Raw genomic sequence first — 24,357 nt, 5'->3', positions numbered from 1 at the left:
TTTGAAGATTCCTACAGGAATTTTAAACTTCCATCTGGAGCCAACCTGCTACCGAAGGGACTTTGGTTTTACATTCATCCAGAAGAGGGTGCTTGGAATAGTCCAATATTCCCTTTCCCTGGCACTGTACTGAAATGTCAGCAGTGGATATGAGCTCAGCTCCCAGTGGGAATATGTCTTAAAAATAAATAAATCACACCTTCCTGCTCCTGGGTTAGGAGTGTTTCCAATTAGCCATAGCAACACATATAACACACACCGAATCCGGCTGGCCTGGTGGCACAACAGTGCATTGTGGGAGGTATACAACTGGATTCTGCGGAACGCAAGGGGCCTGACCAAGCTATTTAAGGAGCATCTCTGACCAGCTGCACTGCTGCCTCAGTCTTTGGAGACACACATTTCCTATACTCCCCCAGTTGAAAGGAAAATGTTGGGATTGCGAAAATGGCAGGGGTTGGGAGTGAGGGATCAGGGGCATCAGACTGAGTGGGAGGGTTCTTGCTCAGTTAGTGGGTAGACTGAGCACCAAATATAATTTAGAATACAGTCTTATGAGATGCTGTAGGGGGAAAAACAGCATCACATGTCAACAGAAATGCTCCGGAAACATGGTTTCACTTCTAGCTTTTTGTGTATTGGGGTGAGAGGATTCGTCCTCAAGACCCATGGACACTGTGGTTCTAACTGAAAGTATCAGTTCCCATTTAAGTACAACCCTTCAGCTCAATTTCCCCATACAGCAGGTTTTGTTTTACATCTGATCATTCAGAGACTAGAACCTTTAATGCATTGCCTCACTAAGTTACCTAAAGGGATATACTTAGTGCTGAACAGTCTTTTCTTGTATCACTCACAATGTGGTACTCGTTGTCCAGTTCGGGTCACATCTAAAAAATGGAAATGCCTCTTTGAGAGCTCCCAGGAGCCAAGAATTTGAGTTCCTCTGAATCTGATAGAGAGCTGGCCTGTTGAGAGGATCTCCTGTGTAATTGATCTGACAGAGGCTCACACTTAAGTAATAGCAGGTCACATTTAGTCCATCCTTCTACAGCTATAGGATTGGCCCCTACAGTGTATACTTAAGTGTTTTACCCAGTCCAGTATTAAATGACTCAAGCCCAAGCTTAAGCCTGATGGGACTTCACCATTCCCCTGGGAGACTATTCCACACTAACAGATCTTACCTTCATAACAGGTCAGATTCTCAGCTGCTGTAAACTGACATAACTCCATTTAAGTCAATGTAACTACACCAGTTTACACCAGCAGGGATGTGTTTCATTAATCCTGTTAGCTAGAAGTGTCTTAACTAGGTGTAACTCACTCAGATCCCAAGGCCACCTAGTGCTGTGATTTGGGAGGTGTGACAGATATTATGGACACATGGAATATTCAAAGGCTACTAGACCAACTTTATAAATATTATATGTAATCTGTATGGGCCAAGAATTTGTTTAGCTCCATAGGGGAGTTACAGGAATTTCCTGCAATAACTATCAGAGGGGTAGCCGTGTTAGTCTGAATCTGTAAAAAGTAACAGAGGGTCCTGTGGCACCTTTAAGACTAACAGAAGTATTGGGAGCATAAGCTTTCGTGGGTAAGAACCTCACTTCTTGCATCTGAAGAAGTGAGGTTCTTACCCACGAAAGCTTATGCTCCCAATACTTCTGTTAGTCTTAAAGGTGCCACAGGACCCTCTGTTACTTTCTGCAATAACTACAATCACTGGGAGATAATTAATACAAATTCCTAGACTCTGTCTAGGAACAGAGTCTAGGAATTTGTATTAATTATCTCCCGGGGGAGAAGTCGCCTGCCCTCACCACCCCCTGCAAATTTCATATACTAGTTTGAGCTGGTTAAGGACAGCTAACAAAGAATTGTGACTGTATAAAGTTACCAGCCTGACATTGGGGGCGGGGGGAATGGTGGGGTGGGGGGGGGGGTGTCACTCTCACTCAATCCAAGAACTGACATGACACTGTGACCAAAAAGGGACAGGCCCTGTGGGAAGACTTTGAAGTACTTTGTTCCTATCATGATCTCCATGTGGAAGATCTGTCTGGTAAACCAAAACCTGCATTTACTGTTTTTAAAATGTTTTCTCTGTAATGCTTTGTTCTGAATAAATAATACTTTGCTTTATGAAGGCTGGCTGATCACTGGTTAACCCTGGCACTGCCCCTGAAAGAACAGGATTGCTGGTGCTGAACTGCAGTCAGATCTGCTAAGGTGATCACAGGGAATTGCAAATCCCCTGTCTAGAAGTCATCCCGAAAAAGGTGAGGCCGGAGACCTAAGTGGGAGTGCCCTCCTAGAGGCAATGCAGGGATCAGAGGTGCAGTTATCTCGGGAACTGTGAGAGTACGTATCTAGTAATCATGAGGATTCCACTGTCTCTCTGAAAACTGGTTCTGCTCCCTAATTGCTCTCACTATGAATAAACATTTAGTGCAGTTTAAAAATCAAAAAAAGACTTAATTTCAAGTTTAAATCCATTATTTATAGCTTTATAATTGCAAACTAATGAGAACAATTATCAGGAGGAGATATCCATCTTCCTTGTAGACGGTTTCCAGATTTTACTAATGCTAAAACTCATTTCAAATGCAAAGAACTGGGATGAACTAGAAACATTCTTTGTCTGTCTGTCCTTAGGCAAAATGCATCTACACGTTTGGAGGGACAGCAGTGGGGGCCCAGACTAGACATTTCAAGCTCACCGTACTAACACCGTCAGGAAATACCTTGCTGGCAATATCTGTGGCAAGAAATTCACAGCTGCACAGTAACATTTATAAACAGATGGTCTGCACTACTTTTATACTTCCTGCTCTCCTCCCATGCAGAACTCACTCGAAGGCATGTGGCCAGTGCATGAGATACAGATCCAGGTAATCCAGTTTCAGATCTTTCAGAGATTTCTTTAAGGCTGGCTCCACATCTTCTGGGTGGTGCTTGGTATTCCATAGTTTCGATGTCACAAATAGCTCCTCCCTCTTAACAGGCTTTTAGAGACAGAGGGGGGAAAAAAACATATTGGCACAGGTTCACATCAAAGGCGTATCTGACTACAGTCAAAGGCACTAGTCAGAAGAGGAATGGCCAGTGACTCCTAAGCCAACTCCTAAGACAAACCACCACCAGAGTGTAATTAAAATAAAGAAGGGAGTAATTTAGAACCTATGAATGAGATTTTTTAGAAATGCATGGGATGCAGAATAGAAAGAGAAATGGGTTTTTATATTGAAAAGTAAAGTTCTAAAATATCTCTCAGCCTCCCCTCCTATCTCCAGATACTTTTTGAAACTTAATGGAAGTTTTGCAAAACCACAAAAATTTCTCTAAGTTCTCCCATCACTAATCTAAACACTGTCCTCTAAACTCATTTCAACAAAAATTATTCCCACACGCAAATTGATCTGATTAGCCATTACTGAACTACACATGGCCAAAGCGGATAGACTATTCCATTTACGCAAATGTAAATGGTTATTTATTTATATTTCTGTTTTATGAATCATGCCCATGAGACAGACCCAACTAGCTTCTGTAACTTGCTGAGCTCATGACATATTATTTACCAAGAGTGCTACTCATGGAAACAACAACAAAAATAAAAATAACCCCATAAATCTTCCTACTTGGACTTTTGGCAAGTGCAAGAAATGTGTTTCAAGTACTCTGCCCAGCTGCTTAAAGCCCAGCATATGAAACAGTTATAAGGTTAAGCAGCTTGATGTTTATAAATAAATAGAAAATGTGTATGTTACATACTGTATACAAAGGGTGAAATCCTGACCTCACTGAAGTCAGTGGAAGTTTTGCCATTGACTTCAACGGAACCAGGATTCCAGCAGAGTCTCTGAATAGGAAACGGATACATAGGAGCAATAACTATAATTTTCTTAGTTTGTTTTTTCCATATCAATTTCACTGTTATTTTTGTGCTTGACCTATGGTGTTCAGAGAAAAAATCTAAAAAAAAAAAAAATATTTTGTTAAAGTGCTCGTTATAAACCACTCTGGCATTTTAAAAAGTATTGGATGCAGTCTGGCTTGTAGAAGGTCCTATCCTTCCCTGTATTGGTTATTCCTGCCTGTCTTGCTCCAGGAGGGATGGTGCAAGCTGGGGGAGAAAAGTTGGAGAGGACAGCTGAAGTGGACTGAAAACACTTAAATTAATGCTTCAGAGAGGTTGCCCAAAAAAGCATGGAGGAGCTCCTTCCTCCATACAGGCTGAGCACACTTTTTTTATAGGCCCTCCCCAGCTCCTTTTGGCTCCAGAAGTGAGGTGCTGAGTTTAAGACTCAGGCAGAGGTGAAAGTAAGCCAGTCCGGTATGGTGCCGGACCGGACCGTCTTCCCCAGGCTGGCGATTTAAAGGGCCCGGGGCTCCCCGCAGCAGCTGGAGCCCAGGGCCCTTTAAATCGCCTCGGGAGCCCTGCTGCCAGAGCCCTGGGTAGCGGGGGCAGGGCTCCAGCAGTGATTTAAAGGTTCCGGGACTCCTGACGCTGCGGGGAGCCCCAGCCCTTGCCGCGCTGCCCCGGGGCTCCGGCAGAGGGGCTCAGGCGGCGCTTTAAAGGGCCCGGGGCTCCCCGCAGCGACCGGAGCCCCTGGCCCTTTAAATCCCCACGGGAGCCCTGCCACCACAACCCCGGGACTCCGGCAGCCGGGCTCGGACGGCGATTTAAAGGGCCAGGGGCTCCCCACCGCCGGAGCCCCAGGCCCTTTAAATCGCCGCCCGAGCCTGGCTGCCGGAGCCCCGGGGTAGCGGCGACAGGGTTCCGTCAGCGATTTAAAGGGCCCGGAGCTCCGCTGCGGTAGCCAGAGCCCCGGGCCCTTTAAATCGCCCCTGGGCCCCGGGACTTCCAGCCGCCTCTACAGCTGGTAGCTCCGGGGGTGATTTAAAAGCAGGGCCGGCTCTAACTTTTTTGCCGCCCCAGGCAAAAAAGAAGAGCGCCGCCCCACCGTACCCCCCCCACCCGAGTGCTGCACCGCCGAACCCCCCCAGCGCCGTGCCGTCGAAATCCCCGCCCCCCCAAGCACCACGCCGCGCAAGCCCCCGCCCCCAGCGCCGCCCCCCCCGCCCCCCACTCCGAGCGCCGCACCGCGCCAAGCCCCCGCCCCCCCTCCGAACGCCGCACCAGCCCCTGCACCCCTCCGAGCGCCGCGCCACCCGAAGCCCTGCCCCCCCGATCGCTGCGCCGACCAAAGCCCCGCCCCCCTGAGCGCCACGCCGCGGAAACAAAAAACCCCGCTTCCAGTGCTGCCCCGACGAACCAATAAATAAATAAATAAATAAAAACCCGAGCGCCGCCCCGCCCCCAGGTGCCGCCCCAAGCACATGCTTGGTCGGTTGGTGCCTGGAGCCGACCATCTCTTCTGGTTGAGGCCACGCCCCTGCTCAGGACTCCGGCATACCAGTAAGTCCTTTAACTTACTTTCACCCCTGGACTCAGGGCTTGTCTACACTTGAAATGGGAGGGGCTCTCCCATTGGCGTAGGTAATATACCTCCCTGAGAGACAGTAGCTAGATCGACTTGATCTAGCACTGTCTACAGCAGGGGGTTAGGTGGGTCAGCTTACACTATGTTGCTCAGTGGTGTGGATTTTTCACACGACTGACTGATGTAGCTGGATTGACCTATCTGTTTAGTGTAGACCAGGCCTCACACATAGATTCCCCCATGTTGTGTTGCATCTAGGCTGACGAGCTCAAGTGACTTTTAAAACTATGACCAAGATTTTCAAAAGTAACTAGTGATTTTGGGCATGTTTATTTTTGGGTGCCCAAATTGGGACACCTTAAAGGGGGTCCCTGAAAAGCAACTGCAGAGCAAAAAAGGCTCCTTCTTACTCTTCAGGTTCCCGGTTTGCATTCTGAGCAATCATCTGTTGTAGTGAGAAAAGATTTTACTAAAGTCTGGCCTGAAAAACCAGCATAGATCTGGGAGAGAAAATTCTATCTAACCTAGAAATAACTAGGATACATTCATGTGCAGAACTTTGCAATGCCATTTTTACAGAGTCACTTTTCAGGGTAGAGCTGCAATTTACAATCCAGTTTACATTCACTGTTCCTTTTTCACCTTATCTGGCCCGACGCTCTCCTGGAAGGCTTCACCTATCTCTGCTTCATTGCTGTAAACTGTAGCACAGTCAACGTGACGATAACCTGCACCGAGAGCATACTTCACTGCCTCCTTCACCTGTAATCACAAACAAATACAGATTAAATCAGCATAACCAATGGGAAGGGAAGGTCTGGTTTATTTTGAAGAAAAAGCTATTGTAGATCCATTATGAGCATTTTTTTTTTTTTTTTTTTTTTTTTTAAAGAACTAGATGTGCCTCGAGGCAAGAGCAGGACAAGTTGAGAAGTACTCAAGGAGCCTTCTGCAGCCCTTATGTTCATCTGAGTACAAGGACTATGCAAGGCAAGCACTGTTAGGAAAGCATTGATCCTCCATGCAGGCATGTAGAGCTCGCTGGCCAAAGATGGAGGTTACTCTTAAGGAATGGCACAGCTGCCATATTCTCCCTATGTGCCAAGAAGCTCTAGGAGCTTATTCCCAGCCACCTTACAGCCAGTGCCTGTAAGCACTATCCATGGAGAACGAGTTAGGTTTTAAATTCCAAAATTATTAGCTTACAGGGCTTCCAAGATTATTAGAGTACAGGGCTTTGTTAAATTCCTCACACTGCATTTCTGAAATGTAAGGTTACTTTATTGGGATGTAATCTGCTCCAATGCACGTACCAGGATCTCCTATGGTTTTGTTCACTTCCTACGTTCTCCTCTACTTCACAGCAATGAAAGCCACTCCACTAACCAAGTCTCCGCACTGAAGCACTCACACCCCTGCAGGGCATGCCTTAGGAGTGTAGTAAGCCTAGAGACAAGCTAGTAGAGTGCACTCTCCAGACTTCTCAGGCTGCTTTTGGGTAAGAAAAAATAAAAATGCAAACCCCATTATTCTATAAGCAGCAAGAGACTGCTACAAATAATGATGGCCCGTCCATGGGCAGAGAAGGTAAGGCCTATACAGAGTCATCTTTTATCTTAGCTGCCCATGGGGGACGATTTGGCCAGTAGTTATATAGTCTCTTTTAGGATGATCCAGACCTAAACACTGGGTCTATTTTATCAGTGTGGAAAGAATTAGCATCCTGAGCTAGCACAGGCTTTTGTGGCTGTGATATGCTTCCACCCGTGGAAACAGAGGAAGTTAATCTCTTCCCACATTGTATTGTTATTTTGCTACTTTGTCTGTGCAGATGGTAAACTTTTCATGGCAGGGACGGTCTCTTGCGAGGCATTTGTATAGGGTCTAGCACATGGGGTCCTGATAGCTTTTCAGTGCTCCCTGAAAGGTCTACACAGCAGCTGGGAGGGTGCTTCCCAGTGCAGGTAAACAGACGCAGGCTAGTGCCACTTGAGCTGGCATGCTAAAAAGAGCAGTGTGGCCATGGTGGAATGGACTAGCCACCCAAGTACATACCCAGAGGGTCGGGCAGGATAGTACTCGGGTGACTGACCTGTGCTGCCAAGGGCACGCTGCTATTTTTAGCATCCTAGTTGAAGCAGAACTTGCCCGTGTGTTGCTCCCCGCACTGGGAAGCACTCTTGCTGTGTAGACATACTCCCAGTGCTACCATCATACAAACAACAAAAATATTCTCATGTGGTATTCTCGTACGAAGAGAAAAAACAGAATTTCCACAGGATACAGAGACAGTTAAAGAAGAAACAGTGAAACTAGATGATCTTTTAACTAATTTATCAAAGCACCTGCATTTTCCATTTCAAAGCCAGTGGAATAATTAATATTGAGGAAAGACAATAAAACGTTCTGGTTTACAAGATAGATTTAAAAGATAAATCAAGCATGGAGTAGATCTCTATTGGCTCCTGCTAGGTTTTATTTCTTTTAGTTGTTGAAAGGAAAGGGGAAGCTACATGCAGGATATTTTGATGAGGTTTTTTTGGTGTGTTAAGACAATATCTGCATTGAAGAGCAAATTTCCCTTAGTCACTATGACCAAAAAAAAAAATTTTTCCTTCTTCAACACGGACAAGATTTATAGGCTTTACTTTCACTATGACACATACTTTTCTGTTGAAATGGTTACTACAAACAGTGCCTGGGTTATGAAATCACTCAACATGTTAATGTTTTATGCAGTCCAATCACCCCCAAAGAGAACAGAACAATAATGACTTATTGATTATAGAAAGCCATGGAGCAGAAGCATCTGCTCCGAGAAGGAACTTAAACATGTTCCATAGTACAGCTCCAATCCGTTCCCTGTCCCCATGGGCAATGGTGTCTATTAAGATGGAAGGATAAAGAGCAGGAAGATAGATGTGTGTCAGTAATTGTTCAGGAGAATGAGGACACAGAGGGCTTGATTTTGAAAGCTCTCTGCAAAAGTGCCACTGACAGATATTGCAACTGCATGCAGGATCTTTGGAGACCATATTGTATTAAGTTTATGTATAATCGTGGGCCATTGATTGTGTCCTACTCCATCTGCTGAGGTTACAACAGCTCCTCCAGGAACTAAAAACAACAGGGGAAGGAGGGGGTGATTAAGGCAAGTTAATGAAAGTCTAAACAACCCCAGAGAGGTACCACCCCTAGGGAGACTTTCATATACAGGTTCAAACTGGGTTTTCAGGAATCAGACAAAGAGAGCCCTTTTGATATAATGAGGCTGAGTTTAAACTGACACAGGGCCTACTTTCTGATCCTGCAAACAAGCAAACTTTTGTCCACGGGGCCCCAATCTTGCTGAAGGGTTGGAAAGACTTTGGCCTACAAGGATCCCATAAAATGGATGGGTAACCTCTGGTAAGCTTTTAGCCTGCATATAGGAACGTTTATTGCTTTTATATGTTTTCTCTGTAATGCTTGTACCATAAGAATAAATGTGTTTTGCTCTGTGAAGGCTGGTTGGAAACTGATATATGTTTAGAACCTGCAAATCTGCAGATATCTGCAGACCATGTTTGTGGATTGCGAATGGATGTGGATCCAAATATTTTATCTGTGCAGGGCTCTCTATATATTGTTGTAGCCCCTGGAGAAAGGTTAACCACAGGCACTGGACCATGATCAGACCTGCTGGGGAAATCACAGCGAGGTGCAGGACTACAAGCCTAAATCCCTGGTCTAGAGGGAAAGAGATGTGGGTCTCTGCCCAAGAGAGGTGACACCTGGGAGCCTGAAACCTTAAAAGTGGATGCCCTCGAGGAAGAACCAGGAGGAAGGGGTTGTCAAAGATGCAGTTAACCCTGAAACTGTGGCAGTCACATCCAAACCAGCACATGAACCCCCACAGACAAAGTGATTTCTTAGGCAGTGCCTAAGGACAAAAAGCTCTGGACATGTCTTTACAAGACAGCTTAAACACAGGGGTGCCGTCTCCCGCCTACATGTGCAAGTTAAATTTCCAATACTGGGAAACCAGGACTGGTCATTTCACAAGGCTTATAGATTTAGTCAAGATATTTGCATGTGTCTTTCCTGTCCTGAGAGCTACTAAAGTTTTACAGTTTGAACTGTGTGAGTCACTGTTCCACACAAAGGCAAACATCCTAACCAGGTTTCCAGATCTGCTAAAGAGCTTTATTGAAAGAATCCGAGAGAGAAGATACTTCTAACCTGAAAACAAGGTTTGAGAATAAGAATAGTACTTAGTAGTAGCATTAATAATTCCTAGATGTTATACAGCTCTACAACTATAAATCTCAAAGTGCTTTACCAACAAAGAAAGCAACAGCACCCCCATTTTGCAGGTGGGGAAAGTACAGTGCAGGAAGGTGAAGTGACTTGCCTGCTGTCATCCAGTAGGCCAGTCTGAGACCTGGGCTCTATTCCTGGCTCTGACAAGTCCTAGTCCAACAGTCTATCTATTAGGCCACACTGCCTCCACAGAGTGCTTTATATTTTCAAAGCCCTGTACAAATATTAAAAAATTAATCTGATTGAAAAACTGGTTAACAGGATTAGTTCTCATTTTGCCAGAGTAACAAGCATTCCAGAGAAACAGGTTTGACAGGAGTATTTAGAGGGTCAAATACCTTGTAACTATGGGCTGCCTGTTGCAGTAAAGGTCGCTATTTGCCCAAGGACAAAACTGGACAACAAAATGGCAGATTAAATTCATTGTTGATAAATGCGAAGTAATGCACATTGGAAAACATAATCCCAACTATACCTATAAAATGATGGGGGTCTAAATTAGCCGTTACCACTCAAAAATGAGATCTTGGAGTCACTGAGTGGATGTTTTCAGAGAACTATTCACAATGTGCAGCGGCAGTCAAAAAAGCTAACAGAACGTTGGGAATCATTAGGAAACGGATAGATAATAAGTAGGGCCCTACCAAATTCATGACTGTGAAAAATGTGTCATGGATAGTGAAATTAGCCCTCCCCTGTGAAATCTAGCTATTGGGGGGGGGGGGGGGGGAAGACGACTGGGGGGCCCCCAGCCAGGGGCTCCTACTGTTCCCTGGGCTCCAGCTGCTAGTCCCCAGGCTGGGGAGGGACAGAACTTACTCTTCCTGTACACAGCTACTCTCAGGGGGAGATCAGATCCACCTCTGGGTACCTCCCCTTGCTGCAGGAAGCAACAAAATTATTAGGGGTATGGAACAGCTTGAGAAAAGAGACAACTAAGGGGGGGGATATGATAGAGGTCTATAAAATCATGACTGGTGTGGAGAAAGTAAACAAGGAAGTGTTATTTACTCCTCATAACACAAGAACTAGGGGTCACCAAATGAAATTAATAGGTGGCAGGTTTAAAACAAACAAAAGGAAGTATTTCTTCACTCAACGCACAACCTTTGGAACTCTTTGCCAGAGAATGTTGTGAAGGCCAAGACTATAACAGGGTTGAAAAAAGAACTAGCAAGTTCACGGAGGATAGGTCTATCAATGGCTATTAGCCAGGATAGGCAGGGACGCAAAACCATGCTCTGAAATGTCCCTAGCTTCTGTTTGTCAAAAGCTGGTAATGGGCAACAGTAGATGGATCACTTGATGATTACCTGTTCTGTTCATTCCCTCTGAAACATCTGTCATTGGCCACTGTCAGAAGACAGGATACTGGCTAGATAGACCATTGATCTGACCCAGTATGGCCGTTCTTACGTTCTCAAGGATCTCAAAAACCCATCCATACCACTAGGGAGATAAGCAAATATTATTAAATCCATTTTGCAATGGGTAAGCTAAGACAGAGCAGTTAAGTGATTTGCTCAAGGTTGCACAGTAAGTCAGTGGAAGATCTGGGAACAGAACTCAGGAGTCCAGACTTGTTACAGGATCCATTGTCTTATTTGCAATTCACCAGTTCCATTCAGCCCACTGCAAGGTGAAATCTATGTAGGTATTTATAGATCCCCATCACAGTGGTAACCAGGCATCTGCACTGCTCCAAGCCATCATGAAGGGACTGTCCAATGCTTTCCTGTAATATCACACCACCATGCAGCCACCCCATTGGACCCATGCTCAGAAAGGAGATGACAGATTCTAGAGGAAGCTATGGCAGTCTCTCTGTATCCAGGGAGGGTTGCTGCAATCCAGGAGTTCGTGCTTACTCACAGATGGGAAATGGAAGGAGAAATTGACTGTGAAGACCGCATGATTGTCAGATGCAGGCTTCTGGTCATACTGCATTATTACATCAGAGCTCCTTCATTTGTTGCAGATGAGGAAACTAAGGTTACCTCTTCACCAGAATACAAGACCCGTGGATGATTCGGGCTCAGGCTTCAAAAACGTCACATAGACATTCATGTTAGGGCTGGAGCCTGGGCTCTGGGATCCTCTCCCTCATGGGGTCCCAGAGCTCAGGCTCCAGTCCAAGCCTGAACATCTATACAGCAGCTTTATAGCCCTGCAGTCAGCTGCAGGTGTTTAACTGCTGTGTAGACGTACCCTAAGAGCTCCAACTAGGGGTGGCAACATAGAACACCTCAACAAACAAAGATTTGTCTCCTATCCATAAATGGATTTAATTCAAATCCTTCCCTCCTCTGCCACAGTTAACACACACTTTAACTGGGAGGAACTGCTTGTTTGGGTGACTAGAATTTCCAGTTTGCTGACAGAGTGAGACCACAAAGAAATAACTAAGAGGTGCTCAGATACCACAGTGATACCACTTATAAGAGCTTAGAGTGATAAAGTTGACTATTGTACAGTAGCTTTATAGAAAACTTCACCATGTTACGATGAATGCAACTAGTCAGACAGACAATCAAATAGTCTAGAGAAGCCATTTCCAAAACCCAGTCAGGCTTTCTGGTGATAGGTTTTAAACTGCACAGAAAGCCAGCGGGGCCAAGGCACATATTTCCTTCTCTGGCTCCCGCAATGTCTTATCTCCCATCTGAAACAATGCTTCTCAGTCCCACTTAGGCCATGCCTTCCCTGTAGAACCCACTCAATGCGGGTTGGTCTGTTCTTTTGCTGGAACAGAATGCTGCTGGTTGAAAACAATTTTAAAAAATCCATTTTAAGTGGCTATCATTTTTGCAAAGAAGTCTTTCCTCCAGGAGCCTCAAGATTTTGCTGACCCCTTTCATTCTGGGATCCAGTCTCCCTACTAAGCCTCATCCACTGTCAGTTGGCTGCCAGTGCAGTGTGCCCTTCTGACATCTGTGATGGAAAAGAGAGACCTCTTCTAATACTATCCTGGACAAATATATCAAATATGCACACATCCAGGCTTCATCGACACCTGCAGCAGCATTCAGAACTGTATGCCAAAAGGAAAAGACTAGAGTGAGGTAGGAAAGGGTTAATGCTACCCAGGCGCTCATATTAAAATCCATGCTATTCATGTTCTTAGTGATAGATGCTACTGGGTGAACAGACTTATCTTTGATCTCATTCCTGCTGTCATTTCATAAGATGCTACTGTGTTGTGCTCCCTTCCGCTCAAATATCTCTTCATCTCGTTCCTAAGGTAACATCACAAAACACCAAATTCTCCACCAATGTTTGGCTGTGTAGGTAAGAGAAGCAACACGTTTTTGCATTTTTAAACAAGGAATTTAAAAACCAGACTGCAAAATAGTAAACAAGCTCAGGAAAAGCTAAGAAGTTTCTATTACAGCTTCACTACTGAGATGCTGCGGCACTTTCATTTGTACAACTAAGATTTGGCTATGAAAAACCAGAAGGCTGGTACAGGGACAGCGTGCGAGGAATAGGAATGAAAGGACTAGAAAGATTATCAGAGCTGGGATCACAAGAAATCTGTACTTGAAACGTACTGAAAGGTTTAATAGGATGGCGTTACTTTGAGTAAAGCACCACCAGATAAAGTTTACAATCCAAAAATAATCCTAGTTTCTTTAGAGAGATACAGCCAAGATCAGGATGCCCAAATTTTCACTCAAAGTACTTTGATAAATTTCTTATATCTGTCCTGGGATGAGTAGAGCCTAGTGGTTAGATCATAAGATAGGAAGTCAGGAAAACAGAGTTTGATTCACAGCTTTGCAATGGAGATGTTATGTGGCCATGAGCAAGTCTCTATGCTGTCACTTTATCAGTCTGTAAAATGACTAAAATGCTACCGGACAAGACTGCTGTAAAGCAGTTTGAGCTCTTCAGACAAAGAGATATTGTATAAGTGTAACAGGGGTGCACTGTCCCTTTAAGGGTAGTGGAGCTTGGGGGGTGAGAGACAACCCCTGTTCTGTAGCATGGCTCTTTTAAGGTTTTGGAGTTTTGATGTACTAGGAAAATGGCAGAGGCAGATATGGGGAGAGAGGAAGCAGTCCTGGGGGAATAGTTTCTGTCTGAGGAAAACTTGTTCTACTATTCCCCTATGAGCCTGGGACCAGAAGCCTTACAGAGAGGGCAGGGTAAGGCTCCCCTCTCTCCTAACCAACTAGGATCTGCTCTGGGAAAGAGGGCTGTATATATTCTGCTTAGGGTGACCAGATGTCCCGATTTTATAGTGACAGTCCCGATATTTGGGGCTTTTTCTTATATAGGCTCCTATTACCCCCCACCCCCATCCCGATTTTTCACACTTGCAGTCATAGATTCATAGATTCTAGGACTGGAAGGGACCTCGAGAGGTCATCGAGTCCAGTCCCCTGCCCGCATGGCAGGACCAAATACTGTCTAGACCATCCCTGATAGACATTTATCTAACCTACTCTTAAATATCTCCAGAGATGGAGATTCCACAACCTCCCTAGGCAATTTATTCCAGTGTTTAACCACCCTGACAGTTAGGAACTTTTTCCTAATGTCCAACCTAGACCTCCCTTGCTGCAGTTTAAGCCCATTGCTTCTTGTTCTATTCTTAGAGGCTAAGGTGAACAAGTTTTCTCCCTCCTCCTTATGACACCCTTTTAGATACCTGAAAACTGCTATCATGTCCCCTCTCAGTCTTCTCTTTTCCAAACTAAACAAACCCAATTCTTTCAGTCTTCCTTCATAGGTCATGTTCTCAAGACCTTTAATCATTCTTGTTGCTCTTCTCTGGACCCTTTCCAATTTCTCCACATCTTTCTTGAAATGCGGTGCCCAAAACTGGACACAATACTCCAGCTGAGGCCTAACCAGAGCAGAGTAGAGCGGAAGAATGACTTCTCGTGTCTTGCTCACAACACACCTGTTAATACATCCCAGAATCATGTTTGCTTTTTTTGCAACAGCATCACACTGTTGACTCATATTTAGCTTGTGGTCCACTATAACCCCTAGATCCCTTTCTGCCGTACTCCTTCCTAGACAGTCTCTTCCCATTCTGTATGTGTGAAACTGATTTTTTCTTCCTAAGTGGAGCACTTTGCATTTGTCTTTGTTAAACCTCATCCTGTTTAACTCAGACCATTTCTCCAATTTGTCCAGATCATTTTGAATGATCTGGGCAAATTGGAGAACAGTCTGTTCACCCTAATTCTGTTTCTTCTATCAGAACAGGGAGACATGGGAGAAGCCTTTTGGATCCCTGAGATTGGAGTTAAGAAATCTAAAGGGATATCTATTATGACAGCTGAATCGATGGGAATAAAAGTTAGCATTAAAATGGATAAGGGATGTACGGCCTACCACAGCTGTATTCTTTTCATCTTCATTATCAGATATAGTTGTAACTAAAGGGACACCTCAGAAAGCAGGAGAGATTCTAATAAAGGAAATATTGTTTTTGGCAACAGAAATAGTATGCTTAGACATGCCCTAGCATGGATTCCAACAAATGGTGGGAAACCTGGCAATAAAATGGCAGATAAGGAAGCAAAAAAGGTTTTAAAAAATGGAGAAATTGATATAAAGATTCCTGTGGGGAGGGTGGTTTCAGGGCTTTAGCCCCATAGGAGGTGCCTGCCTGGGCTCAGAGCTTCAGCCCCATTCCTGCTGAAGCTCTGAGCCGCAGCAGGCATGCCCTGTGGGGCTGAAGCCCCAAGACCCCCTCCCGGGTGGGCAGAAACTAGAGGCAATGCATGGGGGGGGGCATGTGACGGCATGTGTCCTTTTGCCAGGGTTTACTGGCCCTGCTCAGTCACATGGTGCCACCAGGTCCTCTCCCTGCACTGCTGGAGCCTGCAGGCTGGGATCTCCGCTGGCAAACAGCTGGGAGAGCCACTGCCTCTCCCCATGGAGCTAAAGCAGTGGCCCCTCCCTGCAGCTCCCAGCTGTTTGCTGCTGCCTCTCCACCAGGAGCTAACACCTGGGAGCTGCAGGGAGGGGCCACCTAGGCAAGAGGGTGTGTGTGTGTGCCGGGGGGACGGCATGACTCAAGCTGTTGGGGGAGTGAACCTTTAAATTGTGCCCCCCTCCCTCAGCAGGCACCAGTCGCCTCTGGCAGAAGCCCCTAGCCTCACCACCCCACCGCAGGGCGGAGGCCCTGAGCTCCCCGCCCCGACAGTCTGGTAGGCAGAGACTGTGGAGGGTCTGGGGGGTCCGCGAGCAGCACTTTAACTGTAAAAGAGTTATGAGCCACAGTTTGACCACCCCGGTCTACAAGTGCTTACATGCATGGGGGACAGAAATCTGACAGAGGGCTCTTCAATTCAGCAGACAAAGGTCTGACAAAATCCAATGGCTGGAAGTTGAAGCTAAACAAATTCAGACTAGAAATAAGGCACATTTTGAACAGTGAGGGTAAAACTATTGGAACAACTTGCCAAAGGCTGTGGATTTTTCACCACTGGAAACTTTTTAGCCATTTCACAGGTGTGGAACTCAGGGCAGAAAGTTAGTGGTTTGCCTAAACTCACAAAGGGAGTCTGTAGCAGTACATGGAATTGATGCCAGATCTCCTGAGTATTGTACCTCAGCCAATAACCACCCTTCTTCTCTAACCCCCAGTTCAGCAGACTCTTAAAGCACATGCAGAAGTTCCATTGAAATTAGCAACAACTTTTGTACATTGACATCAATGTGAATTAATCAAATGCGGGAGGGAGTGCCAAATTATGACCTCATGCCCCAATTCTGCAACCATGTTCAAACCTGCTTCGCACATAAGCAAGTAGTTCCAGTTGCATCAAGTTAAGCACATGCATATGTCAAAGCTTGGGGCCTAAAAATCTACATATACATTGTGTGACTGAAGTACTCATGAAAGACCATCAAATCAAAGTGCTTCATGTGCGCATAAGGCACAAATACAGATTGAAATCATAGCACTAGTTTATAGCAAGTGCAAGCCTTACCTGGCCAGGTTCACTTTTCCAGGTGCCCAGTCCTATAAGAGGCATCTTCTGCCCAGTGTGGAGCACAACAAAGTCACACGTAGAAGACATTTTTACCTAAAAAAGTTAATTTTTCATTATAACTACAAAGTTGCAACAACTTACATTTTCTATGCAATAAAGAAAACACGAAAGTCCCAATTCTGCTCTCATGTTGCACCATTGTACATCTCCATCCAACCTATTCTCTACATGTGGCACATGTATAAATTGATTAATTTAACAGTAATAAGTCGCCAGGACCAGATGGTGTTTACCCAAAAGTTCCGAAAGAACTCAAATGTAAAATTGCAGCGTTACTGACTATGGTATGTAACCTACCATTTAATCAGCGTCTGTACCAGATGACTGGAGGATAGCTATTGTGACACCAATTTTAAAAAGGCTCCAAAGGTGATCCTGGCAATTATAGGCCAGTAAGCCTAACATCAGTACCACCAGCCAAATTGGCTGAAACTATAGTGAAGAACAGAATTATCAGACACATAGATTAACATGATTTGTTGGGGGAAGAGTCAACATGGCTTTTGTAAAGGAAAATCATACCTCCTCAATCTATTAGAATTCTTTGAGGGGGCTCAAACTTGTGGACAAAGGTGATCCATTGGATACAGTGTATTTGGACTTTCAGAAAGTCTTTGACATGCTCTCTCACCAAAGGCTCTTAAGCAAAGTAAGCAGTCATGGAATAAGAGGGAAGGTCCTCTCATGGATCAGTAACTGGTTAAAAGACAGGAAACAAAGGGTAGGAATAAATAGTCAGTTTTCAGAATGGAGAGAGGTAAATAGTGGTGTCCCCCAAAGATCTGTACTAAGACTAGTGTTGTTCAACGTATTCATAAATGATCTGGAAAAAGTGGTAAACAGTGAGGTGGCAAAACTTACAGATGATACAAAATTACTCAAGATAGTTAAGTCCAAAGCAGACTACAAATTGTTACACAGGGATCTCTCAGGGATATATTAGCATTGTAAAAAAGTACAGAGAAGGGCAACAAAAATTATTAGGAATATGGAACAGCTTCCATATGAGGAGAGATTTAAAAGACTGGGGCTTTTCAGCTTGGAAAAGAGACAACTAAGGGGGGATATGATAGAGGTCTATAAAATCATGACTGGTGTGGAGAAAGTGAATAGGGAAGTGTTATTTACTCCTTCACATAACACAAGAATCAGGGGTCACCCAATGAAATTAATAGGCGGCAGGTTTAAAACAAAGAAAAGGAAGTACTTCTTCACACAATGCACAAAAATAACAGGAGTACTTGTGGCACCTTAGAGACTAACAAATTTATATAAGTCTCTAAGGTGCCACAAGTACTCCTGTTATTTTTGCGGATACAGACTAACACGGCTGCTACTCTGAAACCTGACACAATGCACAGTCAACCTATGGAACTCGTTGCCACGGAATGTTGTGAAGGCCAAAACTGTCCATCAATGGCTATTAGCCAAGATGGTCAGGGATGCAACCCCACACTCTGGGTGTCCCTCATCTCTGACTGCCAGAAGCTGGGAGTGGATGATAGGGGATGGATCACTGGATGATTCCCTGTTCTGTTCATACCCTCTGAAGCACCTGGGCATTGGTCACTGTCAGAAGACAGGATACTGAGCTAGATGGACCATTGGTCTGACCCAGTATGGCCATTCTTATAATAGCTTAGTCTCCTGTGGACTGTAGTTCTATTTTTGGTTGCTGGATTTAGTGTATGGGTGCTGGTAGTGGTGGTGGTCTGCGATCTACAGGAGGTCAGACTAGATGATCTAGTGGTCCCTTCTGACCTTAAACTCTATGCATACGACAGTGTAAATCATGAATAACACCACTGAGTCCAGTGTAGGTATATTTGCATAAAGGAGATCAAAAATCTTTCACAAGGGGGCTAGGGAAAATAAAACATTATCCTTTCCCTGTTGCTGTCCTCTCTCCTCAATGTGATTTACATCTGTTGGGCAGCTGTGGAGCTGCAAAAATTATATAATTTAAGAACTATAGTGGTATAAGTCAAAAGATTTCTTTCTCTATTGCACTATATTCTTCAGGGAGACCATCACCTTTGGCAGTGAATATCTCAGTGCACATAAGATTAATCTCCTGGCTATTATATATATATGGATGTAAATGTACATTACAGGTCTCATCCTGCAAATCCTTCCTCACACAATCAATCCCAATGAACTCAGTGGGACTACTCACATGAGTAAAGGCTTACAGGACTGGGTCCATAATTTATAACGCTATTATACTGTTTTAAAAAACATGAATTCAGTCCAAGAAATATGGTTCCTGTCTCTCACACCCCAGACAAGCAGAGGCCTAACAACATTGCATGCAGACTAACTGGGGGATGTTTTCTATGACCTCCCAAATGATGAAAGGCCCAATCCTGCAAGTTGCTAAAAGCACTTAACTCCCATGTCAGGGAAGTGAAGGACAGCAAGGAAACAATGTGTATTGCACTGTATGTTGATACAGACAGGGAAATGCACTACCACTACACAGGCAAGAAGGGATTTACTGTCCTATAAAGGAGGATTTTTCTGGAAAAGATTTATTCCCCTCTCCCCACGGGAGGACTTTTCTTATTACATCAGTGTTTATAGCAGTGTACAGTTTTGGCCATAAATTTGCTCATGGTGTCTTTTTAAGTACAGGCCCTCAAATGGAAAGATATATTGTATTTGCCACTTTCATGCATTAAAAAGAAAAAACTGAATGCACATCTTTAAGCGCCAACACATCATGTTTCAGATTTCCTAGGGTGTTGGAGTACACAATGCAGCAACCTGGAGCCACTTATACCGAGTACAAGCTCAGGTGACGAGAGATTCCATAACATCCCAGAAATTAGTAGTAAGGACAGAAGGAAACTAGTGAGCCATTTTTCAAGCTTAAATACAGAGTGCTTCTGCAGGGTTTATGCCAAATCCTACAGCAGCGAAAAATATGGCATTTCACCTATTCAGAAGATGAAGTTATGCATCCAAGGAGCTTGTGGTTCTACTGCTTTACCTGCTGCATTTGGGGAGAGGTAACTGATTTTGTCCAAATTACCTACTCCAGGCTGTGGTTTGGGGACCAGAACAGACACAAGGAGGCCCACCCACATCATGCCTTCCCTTCTCCCCTTTGTACACCTTGGGAGGAAAACTTTGGGGTCATAGGGTGTTAAGAGTAAGTGTTTGCAGGAGAGAGAGAGAGAGATGAAGAAATCTGGGCAGGATGCAGGCTGTGCAAACCCAGTTAGATGCATAATTAGTCCCATCATTCTATCCAAAGCAGAGAGTACAATTTTGATTTCACAGTGGTATTGATAACCAAATTGAGTTCAATGGAGATATTCCCGATTTTCACCAACATGATAGCAGAACCATATCTTGTTATCCAAATGTATTCAGTAAGGTGTCCCACAGACCCAGTGCTGAAACTTTTAGGTTCCAATTTACCATTGCCCTGCAACTTGTACCAGCTGTTGCTATTTGCACCCATGCAGAGCAAGCATAAAACTCTACCAGATCAGACTGGTAGTGTTTTACACCTCCTTTGCGGTGGAGACGGGAGACAGGGAGGAGACTCTTCAGAAATATGGAATCTAGAAAAAACTCATCTCAATGGACAGAGCAAGACAATGAGGAGTTTTACAAGCTAGGCAGGCAGAGCTATGAATTTTTAATAACTATGCAACATAGAACAATGTAAACAATACGCAAACTGGAGCTAAAACCCAGCAGTTCCTTACCACACTTCTGTTATTTTATTATTAAAAATATCATTTTCTTTCACCTGTTCTTTCGATACAGTTTTTGTAGTGACCGGCAGAGATCCAATGAAAAGGACACAGTTCCTTAAAATTCAAGAGAGAGTGGCCCACCCCACCAAAAGCTGAATTGTAACATGCTCTATTGGAAATAAAAGTTTGGTGATTAGATACAACACCTTGCATCTGTACTTTACATGCAGGACCTATTAGTGTCAGAGTAGACAGGGCCAGAGGCCTGATTTAGCACAGCTTCATATAGGAGTAGTAGTCTTCTGTTGCTGGAGAAAGAGGAACAATTGTGCAAGATGTGTTTTTGATTTAGGAGGGACAGAGATTTTAGGATTATCTATCCTTTACACTATAGTATCCAAGCACTTCCGAGGGTATAAGTTTGGCATAGCAAAATTCCTAGTGGAGTCTTTCTGCTCTTCTACAATTTCTGGTTATAGGAAACTTTGATTTTGGGGTAGGGAAAGGAGGCACGTAAATAGCATGTTGCTGATGGTGGAAAATTTTTATCAAAGAGGAAGGTCTTGCAACATGTCCTAATGGTTGTTCTTACGGTTGAACTGTTAAAGGAAATCATGTTTCAGGATGCATTCCAAAGCCTGCTAACTTCCTCAGCTTTTGTTGGGATCAGCTATTTAGCTTGGTTTCACAGTGCTGCTTCCTGAATTAAGTTCTACCCACACTAGAGAGACAAACTCTGTCACCAACAGAGGTTGGTCCAATAAAAGATATTACCTCACCCGCCTTGTCTCTCCAATATCCCGGGACTGACACAGCTACAACAATACTGCATTATACCCACACTAGATAATCTACTTGTAAAGATCCATGAACAGTATGTAGTATCAGCTCAAGACTCATCTACATGGGGAAATTGACTGGAATAGCTATTCTGGAACAACCTATTCTACAGTGGCTATTCTGCAATAGCTGTTCCAGTCAATTTCCCTATGTAGAACCCTTCCTGTTGGGACAGGGACACTGACGAAAGAAGGTATGTTTTGCTACGTCCTGCTCCTTGGACTCTGCCTTTATACATCTACAGCTCAGAGTAAATGGGAATTGAATGGCAGAACTTGTTTTTAATCACCTAAATACATAAAAAAGACAGGTCTATTTACACCCAAGTATAATTACAGTTGTGTGTAATTGTAACTGTGTTGGCAGGTAGCATAAGTAACATGCTAGTTGAGCTGTATTTTAATAAATACAATTCACATTCACCCTGAACTCAGAACTTTAACCCCGAGGCCAAGGTATGCATACCTAATCAGTAACTGTTGATAGCACACAAGTACAAAATTATCCTACTCCACATAAATACAGTTTTATATTAACACTGCATGGTGCAGAGGTGGCAGAACTAGAAAGTCTGGAGGGGGGGAGGGGAAAGGCATAAGCTAAAGTCTAATATTTTCCTGTCCAGATGTCTCCCTTCACCTGATTTGCTTTGAAGTCAGCATCATTTGTAAAGAAACGCATAAAGAGGTCCAGCAGCCTGCAGTTATTTTTGCAATAAAAATGTAGGACCGTTTTTGTAACAATGAAGACAGAAAGGAAACAGAGTCTGTCATTAAGTTAATATATAATTAAGCAATCACGGTTAAACCTGGGTATGAAAAGCAGGGTTCATTTCTCTGTGCATGTGTGTGGGGTCGGCGGAAGAAAACCTGAAGTCAATGGGGTGAGAGTCAAAGACGATGTGAAAGTAACATGAATAGCTTTGGGGGGGGGGGTGTCTATAATGACAAATGACTAATAGCGAGAGATGTAAATTACACGAATGTATCAGCCTCCCTTTAAATCTCACTTTTTGGGGGGCCGGTGGGAAGTCCACTAGTTTGGTTTGTTTTTCTAATCAGAGGTGCCATAGTTTTGTAGCACTCGGTCGCTCTTGCTCCACAGCTCAGAGGTTAGCTCTCCAGTTTTTCCATTGCTCTAGTTTAAACTCTACAATAATCTTTTTGAACGAAGTTTAACCTCAGGTACCCACACGCACAAACCGGACAGCAAAATGCATCCCTCTCCCCTTCCTTTTATAGACTCAATGAAGCGATCATCCCACCAACTTCTGCGACAAAAGCTAATGGAAATGGGACATTTAGTCCAAGACAGCCACAGCTTTTGCAAATCTCTTTCCGCCCCGCGGAGGGGGGGGGAATACACAGACCAGTCTCATGCAAATCGGGTTAAACAGAAACGGGAATTAAAACTGCTTTAGGAAATCACATCGGGAAACTCACCGCACACCCGTTACTCTCCCTTCTCTATGCCCAACGGGAGTTCAAAATACAACTCTCCGCCCTACATTTCCGTTTCCGGGTTTGATCTTTAACCACACAGTCAAAGCCAGCAGATTTACCCTTCCACGTGGGGCTGAAGAATGCACATGTGTTACCGTATTTCCACTGCTTTGCAAAGTCCTTAGTACAGCACAACTTCCACAGCACCCCTTGGAAGCTTGCTGGGAGTGTTGTATGGAGAAGGTGGCACCGAAATTGACAAAGGGGGAGCCTCTAAATGGCAAAATCCTGCCAGGATTCATTCTCTTTTGAAAGGAAGATTCCCATTATTCTGGAGTTAAAATTAAAGTAGGTTTTCTCTTGCCACCGCGGGTTTTGCATGTAGAATTTTGTGAGGGAGGCGTTTGCATTTAAAGCTATCCTCTCTTGTAAAGGAGGAGTTTGGTTTTTTAAATGTCTTCCTCTGCGGATGGAAAAATTGTCAGTGTTTCCTCCTTCTCCCTGTTTGAAATGTCCCTCACTCAAACTGTCACAGTTTGAGACATAGCTCTTGGTCCCAACCTCCAAACTCTTTCTCAGCTAAGCAGTTCATTGGAGTAAGTGGACTTACAAACCTGAGTAAAGGTTGGTAGGATCTGCTCCCCTATGACAAACAACCAGGGAAATCACTATTTGATTGCAGTAGGGTTAAAAAGAGAATACACACATCACAGGAGAAATGGTATAGTGGACTGGACTGCTGGATGGACTTTGGATCATTTAGTTTTAGTTAATTTAATTATGTTGTTTGTTAATCATTTATATGTAGAGCCTCTTGTCTTTTGCTGTTTCTTTGTCTCTGCCTTACACTTCATAGTGGTACATTTCAACAGCTTGGATTTTCAAATTCATAGAAAAAGTTTAAAATGATCTCAACAGGATAACAAACTGCTCCAATCTATTTAAAAGGAGGTTTTTAAAAAAAATGAAGATGAACCATAGACTTCCCTAAGGGAAAACATTGTTCGAGCATGTATTTTCCAGAAAAGTCTTTGTTTCCCCCCCCCCCCCAACAACTTATCCTTCTCTTTTGGGAGATATTTCCCCCCACCAAAAGTCTCTTACACTATTTAAATCCTTAGTTTTGAATATTACCATTCCACAGAAAACCCAATGTCAGGTTTTTTTCACCCCTTTTCCTGCTCTAATGTTTGCATTAGAAGGTGCAACAAGAGGAGGAAGTGTATGGGGACAACAAAGACAGCTTTTATTCAAACACACTCATCCTCAAATATGTGTTTCCTTATTTAAGCAAGTAGGTTTAAATCAAGGTTAACCTGGGTACGAGTATATAGATTAATACTGTATAGATATGATCCTGCTCCCACTCCAGTCAAGGGCAAAACTTTAATTGATTGCAGAGGGAACAGGATCTGTCCCTGTGAGTGTGGAATATTCCTATGTTTGTTGTACTTGTATAACTAAAAATGGCCATGACTGAGGAAAAATCACATTCAGCTGTGACTTTGTACTCCAGGTTTCCATTTTTACAACCAACTTGGAAAGCTTGAGGATCTGGGAAGTAAGGTAGAGTTATAATGGAAACACAGAG

General features: G+C 44.0%; 1 protein-coding gene across 2 annotated transcripts in view; it reads right to left on the bottom strand.

The window, feature by feature from the left end:
- The window catches only part of AKR1A1 (aldo-keto reductase family 1 member A1), a 31,042-nt gene extending 8,226 nt beyond the window's left edge, over positions 1 to 22,816 (bottom strand). The window contains exons 1-4 of one of the 2 annotated variants that reach the window (XM_065409042.1): positions 22,767 to 22,816; positions 16,712 to 16,807; positions 6,096 to 6,215; positions 2,860 to 3,011 (exon numbers count right to left, since the gene is read on the bottom strand). In XM_065409042.1, the coding sequence (XP_065265114.1) occupies positions 2,860 to 3,011; positions 6,096 to 6,215; positions 16,712 to 16,801 (362 nt within the window). In that variant the 5' untranslated portion in view covers positions 16,802 to 16,807; positions 22,767 to 22,816. Of the gene's footprint in view, positions 1 to 2,859; positions 3,012 to 6,095; positions 6,216 to 16,711; positions 16,808 to 17,296; positions 17,338 to 22,766 lie in introns of those variants that run through there. The other variant, XM_065409043.1, reaches the window with a different exon arrangement.
- Between the last annotated feature and the right edge of the window lie 1,541 nt (positions 22,817 to 24,357).

This window comes from Emys orbicularis, chromosome 8 (assembly GCF_028017835.1).
Source record: "Emys orbicularis isolate rEmyOrb1 chromosome 8, rEmyOrb1.hap1, whole genome shotgun sequence".
In the NCBI taxonomy this organism is placed as follows: Eukaryota; Metazoa; Chordata; order Testudines; family Emydidae; genus Emys; species Emys orbicularis.
Note: the sequence above shows the minus strand (reverse complement) of the source record. Positions and strands in the feature narration are given on the sequence as shown.